Source organism: Lithobates pipiens, unplaced genomic scaffold (assembly GCF_037356315.1).
Source record: "Lithobates pipiens isolate NorthernLeopardFrog02 unplaced genomic scaffold, aLitPip1_a1.2 Scaffold_8, whole genome shotgun sequence".
Lineage (NCBI taxonomy): Eukaryota > Metazoa > Chordata > Amphibia > Anura > Ranidae > Lithobates > Lithobates pipiens.
The window spans coordinates 61,095,062-61,118,553 of NW_027507903.1; the positions used below are offsets into that span (position 1 = coordinate 61,095,062).

Consider the following 23,492-nt stretch of genomic DNA (forward strand, 5'->3'; position numbering starts at 1 on the left):
TTTATATTCAGCTGTAGCGTTTTTGCTTTATTTGGCAAAATAATACTCAGTTTTTGGCTTTTTTCAGGCTCCATGCACACTGTGTGGGGTCCTTCTTTTTTTTTTTTTTTTTTTTTTTTTTTTTTTTTTATCTAAGTTTTTTTTCTGCTCTTAGCCCCGGTACACACGGTCGGAGATTTTGCCAACCAAATCCGTCTAGATTTTGCCAACCAAATCTGTCTAGATTTGGCCCATCGGATTTAGTCCGACAAATTGTGTCCGAAACTGTTGCATACACACGGTCGGGCCAAGTTGGCGAAAAATCTGATCTTTCAGAACGTGATGACATAATTTCGTTACGATGGGACTACATTCAGGCTAGTAGCCAATAGCTTTGATGTAGGAATTTGATCTGAGCATGCGTGGCACTTGGTCCGATGAAAATGCTCTACACATGATCGGATTAGGTCCGTCCGGCCCAGTTGGTCGGGAAATATTTCCAACATGTTGGAAAATTGGGTCGGACGGAATCAGTCCGATGCATACCACACACGGTCTGATAAGTCGCATTCCGACAGATTCTCCGACCGTGTGTACAAGGGCTAAGAGTGCTAAATAGTGTTATCCTCTGTCTATGCACACTACTATAGGCGATTTAGCATTGTTTGCAACTTCAACTTCTAGGAGCAGAAAATAGTTTTTATTTTATTTTTTTTTATTTATTTATTTATTTTTTTGGAGCATTTTTCCAGCAGAAAAATATGCTACTAACAGGTGTTTTGTTTTGTTTGTTTTTTTTCTCATGTACTGCGAAAATGCTAATGCTCCTAAAGGCTTCTAAAAGCTACTAAAATGCTACCAGAAGCTGGCACAAAAAATGCTATTTATTACAGCTGAATAACTCCTCCTTTCAAAACCTGCAGCTGTAAAAACGTGCAGTGTGCATGTTCTAACTCTAAAGTTATTCAGTGTTTATCAGCATGTTTGAGCCATCCGCTTTTGCAGCCGTTAAAAAAAAAAAAAAAAAAAAAGCTGAAAAACGTATTAGCATAGGCTGTACATTGAATGATTTTATTTTCATTTTGGTATTCTTTATTTTTTTGGTTACTTTGTACCCCTTGATGAAGCTCTTATTAGAAGGTATTCATGTAGGGTATTCTTCTTCCTCCCCCCCCCCCCCTCTTTTTATTTATTTATTTATTTATTTTTTCAGGGAGTACTTCTTATTTCTTTATTTTTTTGCACACATGGTTTATTATTGGGGAGGTGGCAGGTGATGCTGTTTAACAATTGCTGAGAGTGGCTTGCAACATAGTTGGGGTTGCATTAGTGGAGCGGAGACAGCGTGCAGGGAGATTAAGATACATTTCCTTGAGGTCACTGAACCCATTTTCTTTTTCCTCTAAGATAACCTTTTACTGGTTTGGGTGTTTTTTTTTTTTTTTTTTTTTTTTTTTTTTATATATATATATATATATATATATATATATACCCACACCAAAATTTACTGTATGAGGACATAGATTTGAAGCCCTCTTTTATATTGCCTCCATACTAAGGTATGATGCGTCTTGTACTAAGCTGCAGTTGGGGGAGTTTTTTTTTTCGGTTACGTTTATAGACCACCATATGGTTTAGGAAAAGTATCTCAAATAGAAAAAAAAATTGATTTTTTTTTTTTTGCTCTGGAGTTTTCATGCCCCCATCTTATAAGTATAAACGCACATACAGTTTTTCCCATACATTTTAATAAAGATTCATTTGGTGCATGGGTAGACACACTTCTGTTCTAAATTAGATTTTTCTTTTACCTATCTTGCCCACCCTGTGTGTGTGTGTGGGTGTGTGTGGTCGGTCTGTGTTTTTTTTTTTTTTTTTTTTTTTTTTTTAAGATCTCTATGCTTGCCTTTTGATTCCGGTCATGTGATCCTGCCGTTTTTAGTCTCCTGTGAGGTATCGCTAACAGCTAGGCTATGGATAACACGGATGGAGGAGTAGGAGGGAGTATGTTTTTACGATAAGTCAGTGTTGGGCTTTCATTCCACTTTAAAGAAGTCTCCCCAGAATTATAAAACGCTTGTTAAATTCCCCAAGGGGACCCTATTCACATAGCATTTGTCCTTGTTTAAAATTGATTCCTAAGCAGCGTTGTTGGATAGCTAGCCCTTCTTACAACTCACTGCTATTCAACAACGCTGGATAAAGGAGACAGCGCTCTGACAACAAAGAGGCGAGGGTATGTTGCAGACCTAAATGAACAGGTCCGCAGCCCTCCTTGCCATGCATGTCTGTGTTATCTTTGCTTCATTTGTACAAATAAAAGTTGCGCGCACACACCAGCAACTACTATACAAGTCTGTATCTGACAAATCTAGTAGTTGCAGGAATGTGCTGTTTGCTCAACAGCTTTAGCTATTATTTGTACAAAGAGCAGAGGAGGCACGGCATGGCAAGAGGGTCTGCAGACTTGAGAGGGGACTGTGACTTTAGTGCTGCCTGTACCTCCCCATAGGAACACCCATTATTTGGTCTTCTGCCCAGGGTGGAGCCACAGTCATCACTGACAGTAATAAAAATAGAATTTTTAATTCCAAACCATAGCACTGATTTTTAACAGGGAGGAGTGTTGTGTATAGGGTTGAAACTGCAGGATCACATGACCGAATTAAAAAAAAGTAAGCATAGAGATTGCCTCCTTTTTTTTTTTTTTCAAACACAGGATAGGCAAGGTAGGTTGAAGAAAATCTCTACTTTAGAACAGAAGTACATCTACCCAAGCACCAAATGACCAAATTAGCCTTTATTAAAATGTATGGGAAAAACCTGCATGTGTGTACTTATAGGATGGGCACATGAAGACTCCACAACAAAAAGGAGGGAGGAAAAAATGTTTTTACCTTCCCCAAACAATATGGTGGTCTATAAATGTAACTGAATAACCAAACTCCCCCCAACTGCAGCTTAGTACAAGACTCCTCATATTGCAGTATGGAGGCAATATAAAAGAGGGCTTTGAATCTATGTCCTCGTACGTGGGATTTAATAAACCTTGGTTCACACTGCTGCGAAGCGAGAACCTGTCCAAATTTAGTTCCCGCATCGCATAGAACTCGCAAGCAGGTGTTCTATGAGAACCGACGCAGATGTCAATACTAAGTTAATAACACTCCCTAGATTGGTTCACATATCGGACAGGAATCGGATGGCTTGAGTGTGAACACCCTTGCGATCCTATTCTGGTGTGGATCAAAAAAAAGGGTCCTTATTATGGTTGTCGCCTCATCCCTTTAAACCTGAACACATATTAATTACACAGGCTCTGTGGCTGATTAACCACTTCAGCCCGAACCATTTTGCTGGTCAAAGACCAGACTACTGTTTGCAATTCGGCACTGCGTAGCTTTAATTGACAATTGGCGCGGTTGTGCGACGTGGCTCCCAAACAAAATTGAGACATCCTCTAATTTATTTATTTTTTTCCCCCCCCCACAAATAGAGCTTTCTTTTGGTGGTATTTGATCACCCCTGCGGTTTTTATTTTTTGCGCTATAAACAAAGAGAGAGCGTCAATTTTGAAAAAAACAAAACATTTTTTTTGTTATAAATACCCCCCAAAAATATATAAAAAAAACATTTTTTTTCCCTCAGTTTAGGCCGATAAGTATTCTTCTACATATTTTTGGTAAAAAAAAAAAATCGCAATAAGATTATTGATTGGTTTACAAAATAAGGGATAGTTTTATGGCATTTTTATTAAAAAAAATTTTTTATACTAGTAATGGCGGCGATCAGCTTTTTTTTTTTTTGCTATATAAATGCAGTGATTCCTGTGTAAACGACACTGGCAGTAAAGGGGTTAACCAGTGGGTGGCAGTGTAAGTGTTCCTAGGGGTGTGTTACTAACTGTTGGGGGCTGGGCTTTAATTTAGTGAACACTACTCCAATCACATGGAGCAGAGATCAGCGTCACTAGTTGCTAGGCAGAACGGGGAAATGCTGTTTACAACAGCATTTCCTCGTTCAGCCGCCCCATGAGGACTCGCAGGGATCCTGACCAGCACGCGAGCGCGCCGCTGCCGGTGCGCTTGTGATGGCAGAGCGGCATTAAAGGACGTACCTGTACGCCAATATGCCTGCCCGTGCCATTCTGCCGACGTACATCGGCGTGCGCTGGTCGGGAACCGGTTAAGGTGGTATTTAAACTCAGTGCCTTATCTGCATTTAATTAGCCTCAGAACCTGTGTAATTCAGAGGTGTTCGGGTTTAAGGCTGGGTTCACGCTGCTGCGGGGGGAGATCCGGATGTGATTCGCACAGCAAATCACATCCGATCTCCGTAGCAATGCGAGTTCAGCCATACAGATAGTATGGCTGAATTCGCAGGGCTCCCGCAGCAAACTCGCACTGGACCCTTTTTTTTGGGTCCGCAACAGAATCGGATCGCATGGGGGTTCACACCATGCGATCCGATTCCTGTGCGAGTTGGCAGATCGCACTGCGATATGCCGACGGATCTGGGGGTGTCATTAACATAACATTGACACTCCCAGCCGTCCGCATAGGGCAGTGTGAACTGCCGGCGGGAGGTGTGCGATGCGGGAAAACGCCGCGGATTCGCGGCGTTCCCGCATCGCAGCGGTGTGAACCCGGCCTAAAGGGATGAGGTGGCAACTCTAGTCCTGCACGACTTTGGTCCGAATACGATGCTTATTCAGCCATACAATCTGGCTGAATTCACATTGCATATGATCCGCACAACAGTGCAGTGTGACCTGCATGCAGTGTCTTCCATCGCAGCAGTGTGAACCCGGCCTAACTTCTGGTGGGAGTTTTCTGTTTAGAAGAAAATGCGAAGACAGAACTATGGGAACTGCCTCTGCCAACTTGGGGGGTGTGTGTTCATGATATAGGACTTCGGGATGTTATGCCACAAACTCAGCACCAATAGTGACTTAAGTGGCAACTCTTACATGTTATGACAGATTCTTGAGTATAGCTGTTAACTTTAACATCGCCCTAAGTGTTGATTTATTAAAACTGAAGCACTCTGAATCTGGTGCAGCTGTGCATGGTAGCCAATTCTCCTCCCTCCCCCCCCTCCTCCAGGCAGTACAGGTAATACAACAAGCTTTATCAAGAATAAAAAAAAACATCAGCATGTGGAGTGTTGAATTCTCGTCGTCCCGTGGCCTCACTTGGCATTATTTTTTTTAACTAACTTAGTATCTACATTTGTACCACCTCCAATATATGGAGGGGGAGGTTAAGCATAGAAGTAGGAAAGATAGAGGGGAAAAGAGAAAAAAAAAGGGGGTGAATCAGGTATGGGGGGAGGGGGAAGCAAGGTGTGTTACTCGATCATGGAGTGCTCAGATAACCAATCGGAGTTGCAGTTACGGAGCCTCTGTCCATGGCCACCATACTCAACAAATCTTTGTCCCTGCATGCGCCATTATGTGTCTGTGTCAGATCCTCTCAGGGCCTGGCCCTCAGCCGATTATATAAACCCGTTCCAACCCTGCCAGGTTTTAGTGAAGGTCTTCTCTCTATTTTGCGCTGTGAGGATAAGATCCTCCATTTTCCTGATGTCTTCCACCTTACAAAGCCAGAAGGTCAATGGTCGGCGGAAGGGGCGATTTCCACTGGAGTGGTATGCAGGCCTTAGCTGCATCAAGTAGGTGGCGAATCACTGATTTCTTGTAATTCCTGTCAGGGATATCAGAGGCGTGTAAGAGAAAGAATGCTGGGTCGTCTGTGAGGGGCCGGGCCGTGAATTGTTGTTCTGTCTCACGCACCACTTTCCAGAAGTGCGTAAGTTTAGGGCAAGACCAGAAAATATGTAGCATGGTCCCTTTGTCAGTGTGACATCTCCAACATAGGTCTGATGTATTCGGGTAGAGCTGGTGGAGTAGCGAAGGGGTCCTATACCACCGTGAGAGAATTTTGTAATTTTGTTTCTTGGATCTTGGCACAGATAGAGGATGTGGCAGACAGGAAATCCCAACTCACCCTGTCAAAAGCTTTCTCAGCGTCTGTGCTGACAAAGATACTCAGCCTTTTTTCCAAGGTGGCAGCATGCAACAGGTTCAGGACTTTGTTGTTCCTAGCCTCCCTGGTGGGGACAAAGCCTACCTGGTCAAGGTGTATCAGATCGGGGATGTGCGACTGCAGCCTCGTAGCTATGATTTTGGTAAAAAGCTTAAGATCTGTGTTCAATAGGGAAATTGGACGGTAGCTCCTGCACTGAGACGGGTCCTTGCCTTCTTTAGGGATCAATGCTATATGGGCCTGTAACGTGGTCTCATGGAGCTTGCTCCCCTTAGTAAGATCATTGAAAAGGTGAAGTAGATGATGTCCAAGTGACGGGAGTAGAATCTTATAATATTGTAGTGTTAGGCCGTCAGGCCCTGGGGCCTTCCCTCGCTTGGTATTGCCAGTTGGATTTCGGACAATGTTATAGGTTCCTCCAAGACGACCCTCGCCTCCGTCCCAATCGGCTTCTAAGTTCAACTTACTGGTATTCGTTTAAGCTTTGACAATAAAACCTGGAAGCTGATTGAAAAACTGCAAAGTTACTGCCATTTTTATAATATCCAGTGTGCATAAGGCCTAAGTGCCGAATGCTGAAGATCTACTGTGTAGCTCTGCAAAGAAGATGGTGATACTGCTAAGTATTGTAACTTTTATTTTTTATTTTTATTTTTATTTTTAAACTGCTCGTTTTTCACCAACCCCTCTAAATAGTGCTGTTAACATGGTAATTCCCAAGTCTAATATTTTTAACTGAAAAAAACATGATGGAAAGGCATCCAACATAATGGCACCAGATTTTCTTGTACCAAAAGGTCATCTCTTAAAAAAAAAAAAAAAAAAAAATAGCAGAACTGAAATGAGGGCAAATACTGGCATGTGGTTGTATAGCTGTATGTATTTGGCATGTTGCTTTTCATGATTTTTGTGCTATTCTGATTTCAGAGGCGAAGACGGATTGACAGAAGCATGATTGGAGAGCCAATGAATTTTGTCCATACTGCTCACGTAGGATCAGGGGAAGCCAATGCTGGGTTTTCAATGGTAAGCAAAATACTACAGCTGCTTGGTTATGGTAGACCATAGGAGCAAGGAGAGATCAACTTGCCATGGTCCTGTATAGTTTGGCCTGACTCAAATATCCTACCAATGCATGTGGATGGGTGGGACCATTAATTATGTTTATCATGAACAATGGCCCTTAAATGAATGAATGAAATACTTATATAGCGCACAATGCGAACTGAATCGCCTCTAGGCGCTGTGGCGAGCTTTGATCATCTGCTAAAAGAGGAAGGTCTTGAGTTTTTTCCTAAAAGCCAGGTGATTTTCTTCCAGGCGGATGTTGATTGGTAGAGCATTCCATAGCCGAGGCCCTTGGACAGCGAATCTCCGATCCCCCTTGGATTTATACCGGGCTTTGGGCACGAGGAGGAGGTTTTTGTTGGCTGATCGAAGACTGCGGTTTGGTGTGTAATGATTTATTTTCTCCATTAGGTATTGCGGAGCTTCTCTATGCACGCATTTGTGGGTGAGGCAAAGGGTCTTGAACGTGATCCGATTTTTTACGGTTAGCCAATGTAAGCTCCTCAGTGAAGGAGAAATGGATTCCCAGGGTTTTTTTCCTGTTATCAGCCTTGCCGCCGTGTTTTGGATCAGTTGTAATCGCGCAAGTTGATATTGTGGTAATCCTATGTAAAGCGAGTTTGCGTAGTCCAGTCGTGAATTAATGATTGTTCCAACTACCACTGCTTTGTCATTCTTTGGGATAAAAGGGATGAGTCTGCGAAGCATTCGCAGCAGATGGTGAGATCGACTGACTACAGATCCTATTTGCGCATCCATTGACATTTGTGCGTCTAAAATAACCCCGAGACTCTTCGCTTTGGTCTTTGGGGAGATAGTCTGCCCAAAGATGGTTGGTGGAGACCAGGAGGTTTTGGTTGCGGGCTTATGATTTGGGTGTAAGATAAGAAGCTCTGTCTTTGATTGGTTCAGCTGGAGGGAGTTGGTGGTCATCCAGTCCTCTATTGATTTGAGGCAGTTTTCAAGTTGTTGTTGGTGATCTTTTTTTCCATTGATCCGGAAATAAAGTTGCGTGTCGTCAGCGTAAGAGTGGAAGCAGAGATCTGAGCATCTGATGATTTGAAGGAGTGGGCGAATGTAAATGTTGAAGAGAACGGGTGACAACGGAGAGCCTTGAGGGACTCCGCAGGTGACTGCCCGAGTTTTGGAGAGGAATTTTCCTAGTTTCACTGTCTGTGACCGATTTCCTAGGAAGGACGCGAACCATTGGAGATCTATGTCTTGGACTCCGGCTACTTCTGTGAGGCGGACGAGTAGAGTATTGTGATCTACTGTATCAAACGCTGCACTTAGGTCTAGCAGTACGAGGAGACACGGCTCTCCGTCATCTGCTGCTTCGAGGGCGTCATCCCAAATCTTGAGGAGAGCCGTTTCTGTTCCATGACCCGGGCGGAAGCCTGATTGCAGCGGGTCCAGGAGTTTGTGAGTATCCAGGTGAAGTTGTAGCTGATGTATTACAGCTTTCTCCATGATCTTAGAAATGGTGTTGAGGCTTGTAATCGGCCTACGGTTGTTTGGATCCTGAGGGTCCAGGTTTGGTTTCTTGAGTAGAGGTTTGACGATGCCTTGTTTGAGGATGCTGGGAACAATCCCTTCGTGGAATGATCGGTTTATGATGTGGGTTATGGTTGGAGCCACGATGTCAGAGCATTCTTTCAGTAGTTTTGTGGGGATGATGTCAAAAGTGGACCTGAGTGAAAAAGTGAAGATTGGTATGCTTTAAGGAACATTCAGAAATGTTAGACAGAAGGTTGTGTTGGGTTTTTTTTTTTTTTTTTTTTATCTTGCTGCATTATTTGCAGTATTGTAAAAAAAAAAAACTTCTGCATGCAGCTATCCCCCCCAAGTCCCCCTAAATGCGTGCCTGATCTCAATCCAGCAATATGCACAAGAGCCAAGGCTCTCTCCCTCATTGGCTCAAATACCGCAGAACGAGCCATTGGCTCCAGCTGCTGTCATTCATAGTGACAAGGGGACAGGGCTTTCTTATGGACACACAGCAGGGTTTGGGAGTGAGCATACAGGAGTGCCCCCATAATGAGCAGCTTGCTATGGGGGGGCACTTGACGGTAGGAGGAGTGTCCGCAGGGGACCTGAAAAGAGGAGCATCGGGGCTGCTCTGTGAAAAACCACTGTTCAAAGCAGGTAAGTATAACATGTTTGTTATTTTAATAAGAAAAAAAAAGCTTCAGTCACTTTAATGTTAAAATGTGCATTTTGTCTGGTTTTCTTCCTGAAAATTAGCTGTGCGCTTCCTGGTATGTAAGGGTGCCTAAGCACTTCTGTGGCTTCATAGCTGTATATTTGCTGTTTGAAATCAAAGGCACTGCTGGCTCTGACTACTTGGTCATAAATATACAGAAACTTGGTCTGGATGTGGAAATATATATATATATATATATATATATATATATATATATATATATATATATATATATATATATATATATATATATATATATATATATATATATATATATATATATTATTTTTTTTTTTTTTTTTTTTAAGCTATATAGCAGTGTTAAAGTGGTTCTAAAGGCTGAAGTTTTTTCTCTTATATTCACCGACCAACACAGCTCCTCTCTGTAACAAAATAGGTTGTCAGCCCTATCACTGGAGATTACTAGGCAAGTTGTAATACAACACTTCAGAACTTTTAGTTCCACCCATGGGGCGGGCCCTAGGCTACAACCCCACAGCCTGCTCTAGCAGAACTTAGTTTTTTTCTTGCCTAGTGAGGAGAAAAGACCTAGGAACCCTGCGGGCCCATAGGTCCGTGTGTTTTTTATTTATTTTTTTGTTTTTGTTTTGGCGCAGAACCTTGGCTTTTTGCGCAAGCTGAATGATCCTGTGATCTTCTATCAACAGCCGGCTAGGTGACAGGCTGGTTCACTTATCCTTGTAGTCTCCCCAGTCCGGTCATTGAGCGTGTGCAGGTCACCGCTACGGTTTGGCAGGGCACAACATACCTCGGCTCCAGAGGTGGTCGGTGAGCTTTATGCTCCGGGGCGTGTGTGTACCTGGGCTCTAACCTGGGGGTTTTAGCTGTGCTGGGTGCCTGGGTCCTACAGCTTATCCTGCTGGATGCCTGTGTATTCATGCCCCTGTGTGGGTGCAGCGCTGTGCCTGCCACATGTTCTCTCTAGTCCCCCATAGTGCTGTTCGGTGGCCATTTTAAGTATGGGCAAGGGTCAGACTGGCTTCTGGTGATTCCCTATTGAGAACACTGGTGGCCATCTTCTTGTAGCCGGACCACGTTTTTGTGCTCTAGCAGCTGCCCCTGTGCCCTCTGCTTCCTGTTTGGTCATCAGAGTGCTGGGGAGGTTATCCTGTGTTCTGAACACGTGTGTTTGATTGCCCACAGATCGTTCACCGATTGTGCGACCGGTCGGCCACGACAGTTTTTTGCTATCTCTGCATCTGGAAGCGCTGGTGATCATCAGGCATTGCGGTAATACAGTGCGGAACGGCCCACAGTGGTGAGTCCAGTGGGTTAGAGCCCCTCACTTCGGTGGGCAGAGGGACACGTATCGGCCCTGTCGGCCATTTACATCCCGGGGGTGGAAAATTGGCAGGCGGACTATCTGAGTCGACAGATGCTGGACCCAGGAGAATGGGCATTGCATCCGGAGATATTCAGGGCGCTGTGCCTGAAGTGGGGCACACCAGATGTGGATCTATTGGCCTCCCGTCTCAAACGGAAGGTGCCAGAATTCGTGTCTAGGACAAGAGATCCGTGGGCAGATGCGCTGGTGGCTCCGTGGGATCAGGTGTTGAGGAACCGGGGTCTGTTCGACTCGTGATTCCAACTATGTTAAGGTCACGGAAATCTTCTTCTCGGAAGATATACCATCGTACCTGGAAGGCCTACATCTCCATGTGTGAGGAGAAAGGGTGGCATCCGCGTTCCTTTTCCATAGCAAGGATCCTGCTGTTTCTACAGTAAGGAGTAGACCAGAGATTGGCATTGAGCACCATCAAGGGGCAGATCTCAGCCTTGGCTGTTTCTCCCCACGACCCCTGGCATCGCACTCCTTAATGGGTACTTTCATTCAGGGGGTATGACATGTCCCTCCACTGTGCCCACCGTTACCCCCATGAGATTTGAACTTGGTGTTGACGCTTCAAAAACCGCCATTTGAAAATATCAGGGAGATTCCCCTGTTAACTCTCCCAGAAAGTGGTCTTTCTAGAGGCCATCACATCGGCCAGGAAGGTTTCGGAATTGGCAGCCTCGTCTTGCAAGTCGCCTTATCTGGTCGTCCACAGGGATAAGGTGGTGTTGCATCTGCAACCGTCCTTTCTACCGAAGGTGGTCTCTGCTTTTCATATCAATAAGGACATTGTATTACCATTGTTGTGTCCTAAGCAGAAGCGCCCCACGCTCTCAACGTGGTTGGGGCTTTGAAGGTGTATTTGTCTGCCACAGCTCCCTTTCGGAAGTTGGACTCGCTGTTTGTTTTCGGTGGCTGGTCCAAAGAAGGGTATGACGGTCTCATCGGCCACTATTTCCAGGCGGATCAGACAGATTGTAGTACAAGCCTACGCCTTGAAGGGGCAGGTGACCCCCCTTTCCGGTCTCGGCCCACTCTACAAGGGCAATCGGAATGTCTTGGGCCTTCTGACACCAGGCGTCGGTCGCTCAGGTGTGTAAGGCGGCGACTTGGTCATCTGTCCATACGTTTACCGAGTTCTACAAGGTAGACGTCAGTGCATCGGCTGATGCCTGTTTTGGCCGCGAAGTTTTGCTGGCGGCCGTGTAGTTGCAATTCCATATGCAATCGATATTTTTCCTGTGTGTTTTTTTTTTTTTTTTCAATTAAAAATGCAGTACTGTTATGTTAATGCACTGTTGCATTACTTCTGCAAATGGTTGCAGTCTTGGGGATCACTCCTGTTGAGGATACCCGGTTATGTGGTGGCGCTTTTCCACACACTGGTGTGTGTGTGTGTTGTGTGTTTTTATTTATTTATTTTTTGTGGGTTTAGTTTCACTAGTTCCCACTTGCCATGGTGGATGAAAGTCTTATGCTGTTTTTCCCACCCCTCGTTTGGCACTGCTTGGGGACATCCCATTTAGTTAGACAGGAACTGTGTTGGTCAGTGAATATAAGAGAAAATAGGATTTTTGTACTCGCCGTAAAATCCTTTTCTGTGTAATTCACCGACCGACACAGTACCCACCCTTCCTTTTTCTCTTTACGTTCTACTGCTTGTTGACGTACTGAGTTCTGCTAGAGCAGGCTGTGGGGTTGTAGCCTAGGGACCGCCCCCTAGGCGGAACTAAAAGTTCTGAAGTGTTGTATTACAACTTGCCTAGTAATCTCCAGTGATAGGGCTGACAACCCATTTTGTTAGAGAGGCGCTGTCGGTCGGTGAATTACAGAGAAAAGAATTTTACGGTGAGTAAAAAAATCCTATTTTTACCTTCATGCATTCTATGCATGAGGGTTGGAAAACCTGTGTGCAGTGGCCTGCAGCCCCCCCCCCCCCCCAATCCTTATTTGAGCTCCCTCCAATCCAAAGATGTTCACAATCGCCTCGGCTGTCCTGGGACTTTCCCTCCTCATTGGCTGAGCCTTTTAGCTCCCACTGCTGTCGGAAAACAGCCATTAAGCCAATGAGGAGAGAGCAGGGGGGTTGTCCCAGGCACAGCTCTGTGTCTTATGGGAGTGTCAGGAATCCATCCGTTCCGTACGCGCACGTGCATTCGTGCCGCGGGTCGTCGTGGGCACGAGCGTCTTCCAACGCGCGCGGGTGCACGTCGATCGTATGTGCGCGCGGTACACGCACGCACGGGCGAGCGTTAGCTCGATTGGCGCCAGTGGCCCTTTTTAAAGGCGCAGTTGCAGTGCTTCTGTGCTGTCTCGTCTGCAGCTTGTGCCTGAAGAACCTGTTTACCTGCCTGCTACCTATCTGATATCTGACCCGGCTCCGTCTGACCTTGCTGACCTCTCCTGCTCCGACCCCGGCTTGTTTGACCATTCTTGGACTGATTTTCTGTTGCCGAAACCTTGCTTGTTCCTGATACCTCTGCGGTCTCCTGCCTGTTCCTGTATCTGCTACTTGCATCCAGAGGACCCATCCATCCTGATCCTGTAGTCCGCAGTCTTCTGCTTCCCTGCTTCAGAGAGTTCCTGCTTCGGAGGATCCTCATCTCCTGACATCTGCTACTGCACCTGGCTGGACTCTCCTACCCCACTGCGCTCCGGTCTCCCTGTTCCCATTCCAGTGAGACCAGAACCAGAGCCGTAAGAGAGGTCCCCTTCCACTAAGTCAGACTCTATACCCGAAGTTCTTAACAATGAGCATAAAGCAGTGGCTTGTGACCGAACACGCAATGGTGCCTCCAGCAAAATCCTCTTTCTCTGGGGGCACTACTCGGGGGAGGAGCAACAGCGGGGGACCCAAAAATAAGAGGATCCATTGCACAGAGCAGCCAGGTATAACATATTTATTTTATAACACAAAAAAACTTTAATAGCTCTAGTTTATTCGACAATAAATATTCTCAACTTGTTTGCCTGCATAAAGGTTAAAAAACCTTCTGCCTTTACAACCACTTTAAGTCAAATGATGAAAATTATTTCAATTTTCACTAACGAACAGAAACAGAACGAAAATGTGAGGTACATTTACCTACCTTAACTTCCACTTTTCTCAAAGCTCCACCTGTCTGGAGGCTGAGGGACGCAGGCTACCTCTGTCTTCCTGGCTGCTGTCTGGGAGTCCTGGAACCATGCCCTGCAAACCATGTGGTGAGTATTTGCCCTCCCATCAATGTAGCAGTGCATAGCACTTTGTAAATTATCAGCCTCCCCAGACCAGTTCTCTGCCCGGTGCACTCCCTCACTCCCATTTCCTTCCCCAATAAACGCTAGATTTTTGCTCTAGGCTCTATGAGTTTGTAAATTCTAGAGAATTCTAGAGAAATACTGTATTGGCGTATAACAAGCACAGGCATACAACACGAACCTTCATTTTAAGAGGGACTTTTCGGGAAAAACTTGCATTTTAAATGGAGAACTTTGAAGCAAAATAAAGGTCCCATCCCATCAATGCACCCTGCTCCGTGCCCATCTGCAGCCTCTCAATTGCACATCAATGCACCCTGCTCAGTGCCCATCTGCAGCTTTGCCTTTCCCATCATTGCAGCCTTGCCAGTATTGGATTACAGAGAGCTGCGATCTCTTGTGTACTCTGCGCTCAGTCACTTGCAGCCACTCCTCCTGGCCCTGCTCATATGATAGAGAGAACTGCGGCCAAATGCAGGGTCCAGGAGGCATGACTTGGCGCCCGGTACACAGGAGATCACGGCTCTGTGTAATTCAGTGGCGCCCAATCGGCATATAATGAGCACCTACGATTTCCCCCTGATTTCAGGGGGGCAAAGTGTGTGTTATACGCCGATTAAATATGGTACTTAAAAATAATGCATTTCAAGTTAACTAAACTAAAAATCGCACCCCGAAGTCACCAAAAATAGTACAGAAAGTACTTTTGGGAATCGGTGTTGCACCGGTTCGGACAGTGCTGTTGCCGCCGATCTTGATATGTCAAATTGCATGCCAAATTGCTCCAATGTGAGCCAGGGCTAAATTGCAATGAAGAGAATCCAGCATAGGCTTCTGTTTTCATAGTGTAAAGCAGAGTTTTTCCACTCCAGTCCTCAAGGCGCCCCAACAGGTCATGTTTTCAAGATTTCCCTCAGATGAAACAGCTTTGGTAATTACTAAGACAGTGAAACTGATCAAATCACCTGTGCAAAATAATGGAGAGCCTGAAAACATGACCTGTTGGGGCATCCTGAGGACTGGAGTCGAGAAACATTGGTGTGTAGAGAAAAAAACCATTGTAATGAGTGTGTTATGTGTTGCGTATGCCATCTGATGTGGAAATGAAAGTGTTACTTTTTATCTCACACTCTTGTGTGCAAAACTACTAGGAAGTTCTATTTTTAATAAAAGTAAAAATGTAACAAAAGCCAAAGTTGATTCCGCCAAGTATTGACTTGGGGTGGAGGGTTTTCTACTTCTTTTATTTTTGACTATCTTTTGTGCTGCAGCTTTAAAAAAAGAAAGATAGCAGAACTATGGCCTCCCATAAAAAATCTGCTACAACACTTTGCATCTATACTTAGGAATTGATTTACTAAAGGCAAATATATTGTGCACCACAAGTGATCTTCTAGTTCTGAGGGGAAGCTCTCCTGATTTCAATCACGTGCAAGCAAAAATGCTGTGTCGTGTGTGTTTTTGTGTTTTATTTATTTTCCTTGCATGTGATTGGTTATTCTTTGCAAAGTAAAGCTTTACCTAGTTTACTAAGCTCTGGAGCAACTGCACTTGCAATGTGTACAGTATATTTGCCTTTAGTAAATTAACCTCATAGTGTTCTGTTAGTCTCAACAACATCTATTGAGCCTGCCAGTGAAGTTCACCGAATGCAGCCTCTGTAATGGTGTGTGTGTGTGTGGCACCCATGCTGCGCTGCTCCTGAATTTGGAGCAGAGTTGTAGCTCTCATTTAGGCTGTGCCTGCTTCCACTGCAGTGGGATAAAGAGAAATTGCAGGAGCCATTGTTGCCTTTGTCACTCCTGATTCCTCTTAGCTAGTCAATCAGCACACCTAGTCTGCTTTCTGGATTAGAAGCCATGCCACTGTCTCTGGAACCCTCCCACTATGGAATTCCTATTCTGTTCTTATGCTTCTGCTTGTTGCTCCTCCCTTTTCACCTGGCCCCCTCTTTGCTGATCTTGATTTCCATTGTAAGGGTGACATTTTTTGCATGGCAAGCTCTCTTTAACAAAAGTTTTTTTTTATTAATTTACGTTCCAATACAATAGGCTTACATTCAGATTTCAGTACAGGTGTTTCACAGTATAGTATAAATTCAAGCAGGCTGTTGCCTAGTAATGTAAACATTTCCTGTGTCCGGGCGGACCCGGGTTTTCACATGGCTGCAACAGAAGCGTGTCGTACAATATGTAGAAAGCCCATAGTAATCATCTGCAGTAAATTGGTAAGACGAAAAGAGAAGGAAGGAAGAAGATGTTCTAAGGGTCAAGAGTTGATTAGAAGAGTGTGTAGAATAAAAAGCAGGGGAGGAGTAGTGAGGGTCAAAAAAAGAGAAGGAAGAGTAGTCAGTGAAGAGAGGGGGGAAAGAGAAGAGAATGGGTTCACAGGGTGTGCCCAACCGGTCCTTACAGTGACAATATAGCAACATTGAATCTAGGAGAATAATGGTATGCGATCCAGGGTTGCCAGACCCGTAGGAATTTGACATGAGTGTCGGAAAGAACAGAAGACAATTTTTAGTTGACTATAACATCGTTCAGTCGGTTCTTGACTGCCTCAAAACTCAGGGCTGGGGTTCTCCATGCTCTGGCTATTGTCAACTTAGTCGCAGTAAAGAGATGTTGCGCCAACTGTCGTTCTGGGCGTAGTAGTGCAGTGATTGGTTTGCCAAGAAGTGCCTCGAACGGGTCTCTCAAGATTTATTCAAAGTAGACTACGGAGTAATGCGTAAACCCTGACCCATAGTCTGCACGCCCACCAAATATGGGCCATAGTGCCCTCCTGGGTGCATTCCCTGAAGCAGAGAGGGGAACAGGTTGGGACAAAGCGAGGCAGGCGCATCGGGGTGTAATACCACCGGTACAAGACCTTATATGCATTTTCCAAAATTATTACGTTGCGCGAGCAGTTGGATATGGCTAGGGTCATTACCTGCCAGTTCTCCGGGTCAAGCTTCTTTCCCAACTCTCCCCCACTGCAAATGATAGGACCGCACTGGAGGTCTCTTCTTAAGATCAGAGCTGAGTATATCAGAGATATCAGACCAGGAGAGTGGGGCCTGGATCTACAGATGCTCTCAAACAGTGTCAACCTGTATGGGGCGTCTTGAGATTTAATGAGACTCTGGAGGAAATGACGGATCTGTAGATACCTGAAATGTTCTCGTAAAGGTATGTCATTCGACGAGCGTAAAACTTCAAATGATAAGATTCTAGTGGGAGAAAGCAAGGAGTGTACGTCCCTGAATCCATTCATGGTCCACCACTTAAATTGTGCTGGGTTATCAAGGCCCGGGGGGAAAAGTGGGCACCGAAGGAGCCGCATCAACGGAAGATGGGGAGAAACCAGCCCTGCAGAGTACTTCACCGAGTCCCAAACTCGTAACGTGTGATTCGTACAAGGCCCCGTAATCATAGGGCGGTGTATAGGTGGGAGCCATGGTAATGAAGAAATTGGGACGGGGACAAGCAGATCAATAGTAGCCCATAGTGGGAGCTGATACGTCTCATGGAGGTGGGAGAGCGGAGCAATGGTAGCTGCTACGTAGTAGTCTCTTATGTTTGGGACCGAGAGGCCCCCATTACTACTTTTGGCGAACATAATTTGTTTATTAATGCGGGGACGAGACAATCCCCAGATAAATTGCTGGATCCTACGCTGATGGGTATTGAGGACATGTGAAGGAACTGGGATAGGAAGAACCCGAAAATAGTATAGTAGCTTCGGGAAATACGCCATTCTGATGGCTGTTATTCTCCCGAACCATGAAAGGTAAGGAGGACCACGCAGACAACATATCCGTTAATCCTTTGAACAATGGTGGATAATTTGCCTGATATAAAGCCTGATACGTAGAAGTGAGACGGATTTCCAAATAAGGCAAGGAGGAGACCCACTGTTAAGGAAAGGCCGACTGCAAGTCCCCCAGCAACTCCATAGAGAGGTTAGTCGACAGTGCCTTTGACTTTGATGGGTTAATCTGGAGTCCTGAGAGAGATGCAAAGGTCTGTAACAGTGTGTGTGGGTTTGTTAGGGAAGTTCTAGGAGAGGTGACAGAAGAATGTCATCTGCAAATAAGGAAATCTTATGGGGACAACCTGCTATTTCAATGCCCCTGATATCTGGATGAGCTCTTATTGCTTCCGCCAGGGGTTCCAATGCCAACACAAAAAAGAGGAGACAGCGGACACCCCTGGTGGGTTCCCCTGCGGATATCAAAAATGGGGGATTCAAATCTGTAATATTTCATTTTTTGCGCAGGGGGAATCATATAGGGCTGACATCCAAGTCATGAAAGAGGTCCCGAATCCATAGTGCCGTAGAACAGACATGAGGTAGGGCCAAGATAAGGAGTCAAAGGCCTTATTTATATTAAGGGATAGAAGCATGGATTCAAGAGAGCGAGCGTGGGCTATATGTTGGAGTTGTACTATACGTCGAATTGCATCGCCCGCCTGCCTTTGTGGCACAAAGCCAACCTGGTCTTTTTTTTTTATCAAAGGAGGGAGAAAAGAGTTTAGACGAGTCGCCAAAATTTGTGTCAGGAGTTTCATATCTACATTGATGAGCGAGATAGGCCTGAAATTGGCCCAAGATGAGTGGTCACGATTCGGCTTGGGAATCATCACCACATTTGCTGTGAGAAGATCTGGGGTGAGGGGATAGCCGTTTTTTACCGAATTGTACATTGCTACCAGGTGGGGAGCTACTACTGATGCCAACTTCCTATAATAAAGCCCGGTGTACCCGTCAGGCCCAGGACGCTTTCCCACCTTAAGTTCTTTTATTGCTTGTAAAACTTCTGAGAGCTGAATATCCCTATCCATGAGGGTAACGTGAGCCCTTGTTAAAGCGGAGGTCCACCCTAAAGTGGACCTTCCGCTCATCGGAACCCTCCCCCCCCCCCTCCGGCGCCACAATTGGCACCTTTTAGGGGGGAGGGGGTGCAGATACCTGTACAGTACAGGTATCTGCACCCACTTCCGGGATAGCTCTCTGCGGAAAGGGGCGTAGATTACGCCCCTTTCCGAAAGTCCCCCGCTGCCTGCCAGGAAACACACAGATCCCAGAGGCAGCGGGTCCATCCTTATTGCGCAGCGCGACTCGCGCATGCGCAGTAGGGAACCGGGAAATTAAGCCGAAAGGCTCCACTTCCTGATTCCCATACCCAAGATGGCGGCGGCGGCAGCACCCGAGAGACGATAGAGAGATCGGCTTCGGGTGCTGACATCGCGGGCGCGCTGGTCAGGTAAGTGTCACTATTTTAAAAGTCAGCAGCTGCAGTATTTGTAGCTGCTGGCTTTTAAAAAAAAAAAAAAAAACACGGAGTCCCGGCGGACTCCCGCTTTAAGGATGGGAGCGAAAGGCTCTCAAGGAAGTCTGCCGTACTCTGAGCAGCATTCCCCTCCGGCGCCGTGTACAGCTTCGCAAGACGAAACCCAAATTCCTCCAGGACATGTTTCGGGTTCCCTGATAGGACATTGTTTCGATCTCGTAGGGTGATTGGGTTTAATTTAGGGGCAAAGGTTCGGAGTCTGTTGGCTAACATACGATTCGGCTTATTTGCTCTCATATACCATCTCTGACGGGACCAGTGTAGAACATGCTCAGCACCCTCAGTGAGGCACAGATCGAGCTCCGATTTGGCTTGTTCCAGCAACTTACGGTTGCCCAGGGTGGGAGATTGGTGTCACTATCTGAGACGTTTAAGCAATCGGGACTCAAGCTCTTTCTGTTTTGTCTCCCTAGCTCTCTTATGGGCTGAAGCCAGGCCAATTATCCGACCCTGTAGCACCGCTTTATAGGCCTCCCAGAGGACCACCAGAGACTTCACCGAGCCCAAATTGTCACGAAAGTAGTCCTCCGAAGCCCTAATAATTTCCACTGTCACCCCTGCATGGGAAAGAAGCGAATCATTCATCACCAAGGGAGAAAATCTGTGTCTATCTAGGATAGAGTGGCAGACGACCAGCACTGGATCGTGATCCGACCAGGGGAGAGCCAAGACTGAGGCCGAAACCACTAACGGAAGGTGACGTCTGAGCATAAACATATGGTCTATCCTTGAGTGAACCCGATGGGGGTGAGAGTAATGGGTGTAGTCTCTGTCCTGAGGATGACACTCCCTCCACAAGTCAACTAGGTCATGTGTTCGCAAAGAGGACGTAAACTTTTTGGCCCCTGCCGACTGGCCATTTTTCTTGGGCGGGTGCTTTATCTAGTTTGGGGTTTAATATGAAATTAGTCGCCCGCAAGAAGGAGGGTGCCTTGCAGTGGGACATCAGCACAGATATGGGTCAAGAAGGGCCCTGGGTTCACATTCTGGGCATAGTACATCATTATGGTAACCTCCGTGTCATGAATGGTGCCTTGGAGCAGTAGGTACCTTCCATCAGGGTCTGCGATCTGTTTAGCTCAACTAAATGGAACTGATTTGCGAAAAGCCACGAGAACCCCCCCTTTTGCTTAGTGGAAGCATTTGCCAAAAATACCTGAGGAAACTGAGCATCAAAGTACCTAGGATGAGAGGTCTCAGAAAAATGCGTCTCCTGTAAACAAGCAATGTCAACTTGTTGCTTGTGCAGATATTTAAAAACCTTCACCCTCTTATGGGGGGAGTTCATGCCCTGCACATTCAGGGACAACCAGTTAATTGTCATTGGGATATCAATGGGTGGCCGCTAACCTGGAACCAGAGTGCACACCCCGCAAACCCAGAGGAGAAAGGAAGGGGTAGGAGCAGTGAAGAGGGGGAAGAAAAAGAGAAGTAAAGTGTCATGTCAGAAAAGGTAGTAGAATCATGCAATGCTGTGAACAAATAACTTTTTGACAGTAAGATTGCTATGGGTCGTGGGTTTAACATCCCACTACTTGGTCGGGTGTTGACTCGAACGTTAGTCCGGGTCAAGTACCACATCATGAGGGTGCAGTGGTCCATCGGGAACCACTCGGCATAACATAAACGGTAATTATGAATATTAGAGAACATGTCAACAATGGCATATAGGTGCTATGGCTATAGCCACAGGCAGCCCGAGAGTGATAGAGGCACTATGACCTACCTCTGCAAAATGATTGAAAGCAGCTTGTAAGAAGTGGTGCATTTGCATGGTGTAGCAATATGGAACATTCAATGAATGAAGCTGTGCTCCCGTTCCCTGAGTGGTGTAGAGGGGTCTATAACGCCATAAAATAACTAGACATTTTTGAAACGATTAGTGTTGTACTGAAATTGACTATACAGATGTATTTTTGAAAGAACCTTTAGCACTACTCAGTACATGATTTGTACTGTAACACTACAAAATGTGGAAAAGTCCAAGTGGGCAATTTATTCATTCCGAGAATTGTAGGAAATGTATTTGTGTGATTGATATAAAAAAAAAAATAGTGGGGGTTCTTCCACACTGCTCTTTTGTGAAAACGTGGTAAGAAGTGCAAATGTATTTTTGCAGCATGTCTGGTGCAGTTTGCACCTGTGAAAAACTGCATGCGACTCGAAATAAAAACACAACTGTGGGTGAATTTCTCATGTGTCTGTTTTTTTTTTTGTTTTTTTTATTTTGCTGTATTGTTCATTCATTTTAGTATGAAGGTGTGTGGTGTGGTGGTGTTTGTGTGTGTGTCTGTGTTTGTTTTTTTTTTTTTTTGTATATTTATTTACTATTGTTTTTTGTTTTTTTTTACCCAAAGGGTGGTTCGTTCCCAGATCAGATGAAATCAAAGGGAGGCTATGGACCTGGAATGTCAGAAGTGTCACTTTAGCAGCCGTATGTATAGTACACATTTCTATGTATGAATAAAAATTATAATTCCTTCTTTTTAGTTAGTAAATAAGTTTGTTTGTGAAACTTCACCCTTTCTCTTTATAAGGAGGTGGCCTACAAATCCTGTACTTGCCTTTTCCAGTGCTTGCTTGCTGCTTGATTTGCTATTTTAGCCTGGTAAACAGACTATATAGCATCTGACGCTCACCCTACCTCCCACAGTACAGTGGCAGGTCATCCACTATGGATATTATGCAGCCTCACCAGTGCCTATCAGATGTAGCCAGCTAGTGTCCCCAGTAGTGCAGCCAGTGAAGGTAGAGGAGAGCCGCCGCCACCTGTTTGATTACAGCACCGGGAACATCACAGCTTTCATTTCAATAGCTGTGTGTTCCCCCGCTGCGTGCCATCACATATAGCCCCTCCCCCTTGTCCGGGCACTTTGTTAGATCACCCGTCCAATCCTGGGACGGTGATGTGTCTATCAAAGTTCCCCAGACAAGGGGGAGGGGCTGTATGTGACAGCACGCAGCGGAGAACACAAAGCTATTACAATGAAAGCTGGGATGTTCCCGGCGCTGTAATCAAACAGGCGGCGGCTCTCCTCTCTTCTTCGATATGTAGGAAGTGCCCCTGATAGGCGGCACCAGGGGCCCAGGCCCCGCCCCATTTTTGGCTCCATTATTGGCCATTTTTTTTTCCGGCAAATTGCAGAAAAGGCAATTTTTGGCCAAAATGTTTTGGTGCATCCCTAGTACTATAGAAATAAAGGATCAGCTAGTTCTAACTTGGTCTTGAAAGTGGCAGCTCTGGAGCCCTCATCCTTCTCTTATCTTTCTGTTTACCAGTGAACCACTGACCATAGAACAAGCTTGCAACCATAAAAATTTTGGTACACCTGATATGAACATGCTTGTTCCTGAACAGTGACTTGCAAACTAATTCTGGCCACATGTTTATTTACAGAATACCTGAATAGTGCCTGCATCTGACTGAATGCAGGTGCTGTTTGGCTACCAATTTCTCTTTCGTTCGTTGACAGACACAGAATTTTCAATCTTGACCTTAGGGTTATATCCCCACCTTCAGGAGAGGACTAGGCAGAACATGTAAAAACAGCAAAATTGCACAGTACCACCCTGGGGGCGGTCCTACTGGCTATAACCCCTCACACTGCTTCCAGCAGCTCACTAGGCAGAAAAAAAAACTGTAGAAGGACCTGGCTCCCAGTGGGGACCATTGGTCCTGGGAATTTTTTCTTTTTTCAGCATTTTTGATTCCTGTGATCTACAATCAACAGCCGGGCTGGGTGACAGGCTGGATATTATAGATCCTGGTAGTCTCCCTAGTCATGGAGTGTGAGCAGACCTTAGCTATACGCTGGGTCGGCCACGACATGACCTGTCTGATCCAGGGGTGGCCGGTGAGCTACATGCTCTGGGGCACACACATGACCGAGCTACTGCTGTCCGTGGCCGACAGCCACCCTGTACTGCTCGGGTGATGGGTCTGTCCATGGATTGCATCCAGCAGTCCCTGCAGTAGGCAGCTGGGCATTCCCTGGGAGGTTGACTAGGGGGTCTCTCCTTCTGCCTTTTTTCTTTTTTCCCTGTCACTTTCCTGCCTCTCCATTGGGGGTGCGGTGCTTGTTCCTGGCGGGGGGTACTGGGGGGGGGGGGGGGCGCTGAGACCTGGCAGGGGTCTGCTCTGGGTGTTTGGTGATCTGCTCGTCCTTTTTTCCTTGTTTTTTTGGGCCATGGTGGGCTATTTAGTGTGTGCACCATGTGGGGAGGCTGCCGCGCGGACATTTTTCTGTAGCCACTGTCAGTTTT

The 23,492-nt window shown here is 45.7% G+C and overlaps 1 protein-coding gene across 1 annotated transcript in view; it reads left to right on the forward strand.

Annotated features, from left to right (window-relative positions):
* Positions 1-23,492, forward strand: part of LOC143963746 (CDC42 small effector protein 2-B) — a 51,883-nt gene that overhangs the window by 13,909 nt on the left and 14,482 nt on the right. The window contains exons 3-4 of the mRNA XM_077473471.1: positions 6,954-7,052; positions 21,587-21,663. Of these exons, the coding sequence (XP_077329597.1) occupies positions 6,954-7,052; positions 21,587-21,658 (171 nt within the window). The 3' untranslated portion in view covers positions 21,659-21,663. The remainder of the gene's footprint in view (positions 1-6,953; positions 7,053-21,586; positions 21,664-23,492) is intronic.